Below are 6,557 nucleotides of genomic sequence, written 5' to 3' on the forward strand. Positions count from 1 at the left end.
AGTGAACCTACAAATATTTAACTACTAAAACAAGATTACAGAATTAAAAAATAGAGTCCAAAATGTAATTTACCCAAAAGAAAAAAAAAATGTAAGTTAACAATACTCCAAAACTAATATGCATATATTAACTATTAGTATTATTTTGGCATTGATCAACGTGAGGTGCATATGTAAGATACCAACTCACATGTTGGGCTAATTCTTCATTTTCCTAATCCAAACACAACCCACTTACCTAAATTGAAATTAAAAAAAAAATCCCCAACAAATCAAAAAGAAAAAAAAAAAAAAAAGAAATGATCACCGGCGAGGGCCTGCTGCCGGCCGCCGGCGGTTCTGGAGACAGATAGAGATCTCAATTTGCATGCACATTGCCATTAACGTGACAACCACATCACCAAATCTGAACCGTCCACTCCAATTGTCGCTTCTTCTCAGCCCTCCGATTAATCGCCAACACATTTTCATTCATCCTCTCTTAACGGAAAAAACCGCTTTAACTCATTTTCCCTCCTTTTTCTTCCTTCTCCATTCCTCTCTCTCCTTCACGCCTTCAAAATCAAAACCCTTTTCCATTTACGTTTATCTTTCTCCTTAAAATCATAAATACTCTTCCTTCAAGCTCCTACCATAAAGGGTTTTTTTCGTGTTTCTCAAATCTTGAAAAGGCTTTTTTTTTCTTCTTCTTTTTCCTTTTTTATATATTTTATTTTCGTGTTTCTAGCTCAAACCTGAAAAGGGTACCCCCACGTTTGCATGTTCATGCCTCACTATGTGGCACGAACAAAATCCTTCTCAAATTCTTGCATCAATTGCATTGCCCCATCAAGCTAATAAGGTATATATGTCATAAACCTGCATTTTTTTTTCTTCTTCGGATAAAACTTATGCAAAGTTCTTTTAGAATCGAAGTTTCATCTTGAGAATATGCGAAACAAATGTTTTCATGCTTTAAAGGTCTACGTAAGTTATATGGTGAAACTCTAATTCTGATAGGAGAATAGAAACATGAAAGTGTACATAAATTTTGTCTTTTTTGTTTTCATTTTGAGAAGAAAATGGGGTTCTAGTTTTTTCTTTCTTTTTCTTCATTTGGTTCTTGCTTGTTATATTAGATGCTTGGAACAAGGAGTAGCATCTAGTGTCAGATGGGAAACACCTGTATTGGATCGAGAACCTCTAAAGGTGGAACGTCATCTAGTTCATTCTGGTGGTCACGCAAGAAAGACGCTTCTCATGCAAAAAAAGGTGGCAAAAAGAGCAAAAAAGACACGGAAACCAAGCCTCCACAGGTAGTGAAAATAGAGAGGGATGAGGCGAATGCACCTCCACCAAGAGAGACTAAACCACCTTCAGAGCCAACAAGGCCAGAGCCAGCAAAACCGAAGAAGCCACTCAATGTGAAGAGGCTAGCAACTGCAGGCCTCAAAGCAGATTCAGTTTTGCTAAGGAAAACCGGTAACCTGAGGGATTCCTACAATTTGGGACCAAAGCTCGGACAAGGCCAGTTTGGAACCACTTTCCTTTGTGTGGAGAAGGCCACTGGGAAGGAGTATGCATGCAAGTCCATATTGAAGAGGAAGCTTTTGACAGATGAGGATGTGGAGGATGTGAGAAGGGAGATTCAGATAATGCACCACTTGGCAGGGAGTCCTAATGTGATCTCCATCAAGGAGGCTTTTGAGGACAATGTTGCAGTTCATGTTGTTATGGAGCTGTGTGCAGGGGGTGAGCTGTTTGATAGGATTGTGGAAAGAGGGCATTACACTGAGAAAAAGGCTGCTAAGCTTTCAAGGACTATTGTTGGTGTCATTGAGTCTTGCCACTCCCTTGGAGTGATGCATAGGGATCTTAAGCCTGAGAATTTTCTCTTTGTTAATCAGCAAGAAGAAGCACCTCTCAAGGCAATAGATTTTGGACTGTCTGCATTTTTCAAACCAGGTTTGTCAAAATGTTCCATAGTTTCTCTTCCCCATGTGCAATTAACATCTATCTTCAGTTGCCTGCTTTTGGTTTTCATTTAGAGAGTTGTTGTGGTACCCAGACAAATCTAAAATATTTTTGGTACAATTGGTTTTTGGGCCAATAGTTGAATGGTTTTAGGTGCACCAAAGGAGAGAGAGGGAGAAAGAGATTTGTAAATTTCAGAGAGTATCATAGAATTTCCCTTTTATCAATTTTTTTTTGTGGGCCATTGATTCTAATTAATATTCATTAGGTGTATAGTGTGACTTGTAGTGTTGAACTTAATATTCCTCATTGAAAAATTAATGGGCCTTTTTGTGTGATTATATTATCAATAGTGTAGTGATCATAGAGAATGACTAGGATACGGGAAATGCTTATGTTCCTGTTCTACTAATTGGGGGCTAGGGGATTTAATTTGATGGTTCTAATTCCACTATTTTGCTTTGGTGATTGATTTGCTATAGTTTTCTGCTTATGGAGAAATCATTTTATTCTTGTAACTAATATGATGGCTAATGGAATGTATCATATTTTTTTGTTTCAACATACAAATGTCTTTCTTTCCTTGGGTTTTCTTTTGGAGAAAAACAAAAACTGAAACCAAACGGCTATATAGTATAATGTAATTACTGATTACTGGAATTTTAATAATAAACAAGTAGTTTTTATTTTGAGTATGCAAAACTTACCTAACATGGGGGAATAACGAGAGAGGAACTCATGTATTATGTGAAATTCTGAGTGCAACTTATGCTAAGCAGAGTTATGTTGATTTTGAGAAATAAAATGGGAAGAACAATAAACTTTTTAGATTAGAAAAATGATATTTTGTGAAGAAAAGTTCTTGTTTGTGCAATGGTTAAGAGGCTTTGTTTATTTGCGTCCTTCCATCTTAATGCCTTTCTAAACATAACTCATTTGACATTACGTAAAGTTTCTGTATAGTTCTACACTTCTACTTATATGATCACCCTAAACTTCTGTCACTAATCATCATATGCAGGTGAAATTTTCAACGATGTAGTAGGAAGTCCTTATTATGTAGCGCCTGAAGTTCTTCGCAAGCGTTATGGCCCTGAAGCAGATGTGTGGAGTGCCGGTGTCATAATATACATTCTCTTAAGTGGGGTGCCTCCATTTTGGGGTGGTAATAGTTCTTAACATAGCTAAGCTAGCACATTATGATCCAAGCATTTTGGTCATTTTCTTTTTATTAAATGGTATTAGAAAATTTTTTCGTTGTCCAATTACAAATTGTCTATGTATGATAAGTTTGTTGACCAAGTCACAATTAAGATGATTTCTGATTGGTTAACAATTTAAAAATACAGCGACAATGTATGAAAATGAAACTCTTTTTTCCTTCAAAAGTTTCATGGTTCTAAACTTCTTAAAATTTATTTTGTTCCTTGGTAACAGAATCGGAGCAGGAGATATTTGAGGCAATATTGCATCATGAACTTGATTTCACATCGGATCCTTGGCCTGTTATATCTGAAAGTGCCAAAGACTTGGTTAGGAAGATGCTGGTCAGAGATCCTAGTAAAAGGATATCAGCTCATGATGTTCTTCGTAAGATTCTATACTATGATCTCTTTTAGGTTTCAATGCAACAAAAGTTATTAGTCTCATACCATATTTGACATGTGATTATATATTATATTTTTTCTTCAACACAACCTTATTTATTTTGTTAGATGACAGTTGTTTTCTTCAATACACCTGCTGCCTGCAGCACATAAATGAAACTATTTACTCATTAAGTTTTTCATAAAATTTCTGTATGTTAGATATTTTAGTTTTTTGTTTTTTCAACACACTCATGTGGTATATTGTATCTCGGATGAAAATTAGGCATTTTATTGTCACAACTGTGACTTGTGAATACGAATTATTATAAAATTGTTGAAGTTGAGGTATTCTACACATTGTTAATGATGTTCTGAGTTTTTGCAGGTCACCCTTGGATTCATGTTGATGGAGCAGCTCCAGACAAGCCTCTTGATTCTGCAGTTTTGAGTCGCCTGAAACAGTTCTATGCAATGAACAAACTCAAGAAAATGGCTCTTAGAGTATGTTATTTTCTATTCTATAATCCAGTTTCATACAAATATCAATTTTCCCTCTTTCTAAAGATTGATAACTATAATACTTTTATTTGCAAAGTTTAATTTGTCAACTTGTTGCTAAATTTTGGTGCTCAATGCTGGAAAGTTTCTTCTTAGATTGTCATACTTTGCTAAATTATTGTTCTCTTCAGGTTATAGCAGAGAATCTCTCTGAAGAAGAAATTGCAGGGTTGAAAGAAATGTTTAAGATGATAGACACAGACAATAGTGGTCAAATTACATTCGAAGAACTCAATGTTGGACTGAAAAAGTTTGGTGCTAATCTCAATGAATCTGAAATTTATGACCTTATGCAAGCAGTAAGTACAACTTCAGAATCATCTCTATTTCCTTAATTTCATAAATCCTACATTTTGTCCAAGTCTTCCATTTAGTATGGACCCTACTAAGATTTTACATAATAATAATAATAATAATAATAATAATGTGTTAAGAGGAAACCTTCAAAGATTCTGCTGCATTTCTCTCTTATTTTTATATACTATCATAATTGTATTGTAGTGAATGTCAGGCATAGTTAGGGATGAGCAACTATTTTTTCATGCCACCAGGACCCTGGGTGCAATTAATTGTTTACTATTTCATTCTTTATGATCAAGCTTGAAACGGATTGTTCTAAGTATCATTTAACAAGACATTTTTAGTATAGTGATAGATTGATAATACTTAATACGAGAAAATAGGCTACGCACCGTCATACAATCACAAACTTTATTGACTTTTTACAAAAGCTACCTTAAAAGTTGTACCAATATTATTTATAATTGGTTGACTGCATGAAACTATTTTATGTCTACAGTGCATGCTTGCATGACCACTAAACTTAATTAATATATGATAACACATGAATGGTAAGTTATCATTTTTCAGTAGTATATTGTTCTGATCCATGGCACTCAATTATGTTTTGGCTTCCAGGCTGATGTTGATAACAGTGGCACAATTGATTATGGAGAATTCATAGCTGCAACATTGCATCTAAACAAGATTGACAGGGAAGATCATCTAGTTGCAGCATTCTCTTATTTTGATAAAGATGGAAGTGGCTACATCACTCAAGATGAGCTTCAACAAGCTTGTGAAGAATTTGGCATTGGAGATGTCCGCTTGGAGGAAATGATCCGAGAAGCTGATCAGGACAATGTGAGTTTATATTTAACAGCAACATAATTTATTCATTGTCACATAACATAATGAATGTATAAGAAATGAGCAAATTGACACTATTTTATAGCTTTCCTCAAATTCATCAAATTCTTGATTACTACCATTAGAATAAGATATTGAATCTCTTTGGATACAACCTTAAAAAAGCTTTTGAAAGCATCTTTATCGAAAATAAAGAATTTTTTCTAACCGAAAGTTCTCCAAAACACTTTTAATTCATATCCAAACAGATTAATTATAATAATACAGTTAGGTGGCTATAATACAAATTTTAGATGATGTTAAAGTAATTTTATGCTATGGTGAAATTCCAAGTTTTCTTCATCTTTTGATGACTTTGTTATGATCATGTTTTGTCTCTCAGGATGGAAGAATAGACTACAATGAATTTGTGGCTATGATGCAGAAAGGCAATGCAGAGTTGGGTAAGAGGGGTCGAAAGGGTAGTAGCACTAGTTTTAGAATTGGATTTAGGGAGGCACTACATGTATGTTAATTAAGAAATATTAGTGAATGAATTTCCCTTGTTTTTCTTTATCTTCACTTTTTTCTTTTTTGGTAAATTAGCATTTTCTCCACGATTTGTTCAACTTGGTCACTCTTGAGGAACTTTAATCCAGAAAATGTTGATAGATATGATTCGTGGATTTTGCCATCTTATGTACATTATTGATAAAAACATTGTTATGGCAACAAGGTTTATTTTTCAAGTTCTAATAACAATATGGTATCATAAGTTCAGTTAGAGTAACATTTATTTGAGAGAGTACTGCATCATTTTGGAGTGTAAAAAAGAGTTCAAGTTTAACATGAGATAATGACTTGACTATAGAGTTGGTGAAGAGGAGTTTTCAAAGGGTATTTGTCATGCTTTACAGTACACTTTGGAGTTCAAAGTGCTATCATTATCATGACTTGCCTAATGTAAGAAATATCAAAGTCTGGATTTTATTCCTGACAAAGTTCTAAGTTACTTTCGTACCGGTAAAATATTGTATACGTGTCGTAGTAAAAAAACACAATTGGTGTGTTATAAAGAAGTAATATTATTGTTAGTCTAAATTTGATGAAAAGGATAATATTCTATTAATTTTAAATTTCATATTAAGTCTCGATAGATAAATGCATTATTTTTGGAGTATATAAGAAAAGGTATATTCTCATTGCCTTCTGAAATAGATATGATAGACCGATAATCATGTGGTCATTTTGACATAGAATAGTGTCTTAACAGGTCGATTAATAATAAACAGAATTTATGGAACAATCTTGATATGAAAAACATAAAAA

General features: G+C 33.9%; 1 protein-coding gene across 1 annotated transcript; it reads left to right on the top strand.

The window, feature by feature from the left end:
- Positions 1 to 220: 220 nt before the first annotated feature.
- Positions 221 to 5,903, top strand: LOC109813355 (calcium-dependent protein kinase 26). Its single transcript, XM_020377526.3, has 8 exons — positions 221 to 841; positions 1,119 to 1,944; positions 2,975 to 3,118; positions 3,391 to 3,543; positions 3,928 to 4,043; positions 4,232 to 4,399; positions 5,019 to 5,243; positions 5,632 to 5,903. Exons 2-8 carry the CDS (start codon positions 1,152 to 1,154, stop codon positions 5,761 to 5,763), a joined length of 1,731 nt encoding a protein of 576 aa, XP_020233115.1. The 5' UTR covers positions 221 to 841; positions 1,119 to 1,151; the 3' UTR covers positions 5,764 to 5,903.
- The last annotated feature ends 654 nt before the right edge of the window (positions 5,904 to 6,557 follow it).

This window comes from Cajanus cajan, chromosome 7 (genome assembly GCF_000230855.2).
Source record: "Cajanus cajan strain Asha chromosome 7, NIPB_CcT2T_4, whole genome shotgun sequence".
NCBI classification, from domain to species: domain Eukaryota; kingdom Viridiplantae; phylum Streptophyta; class Magnoliopsida; order Fabales; family Fabaceae; genus Cajanus; species Cajanus cajan.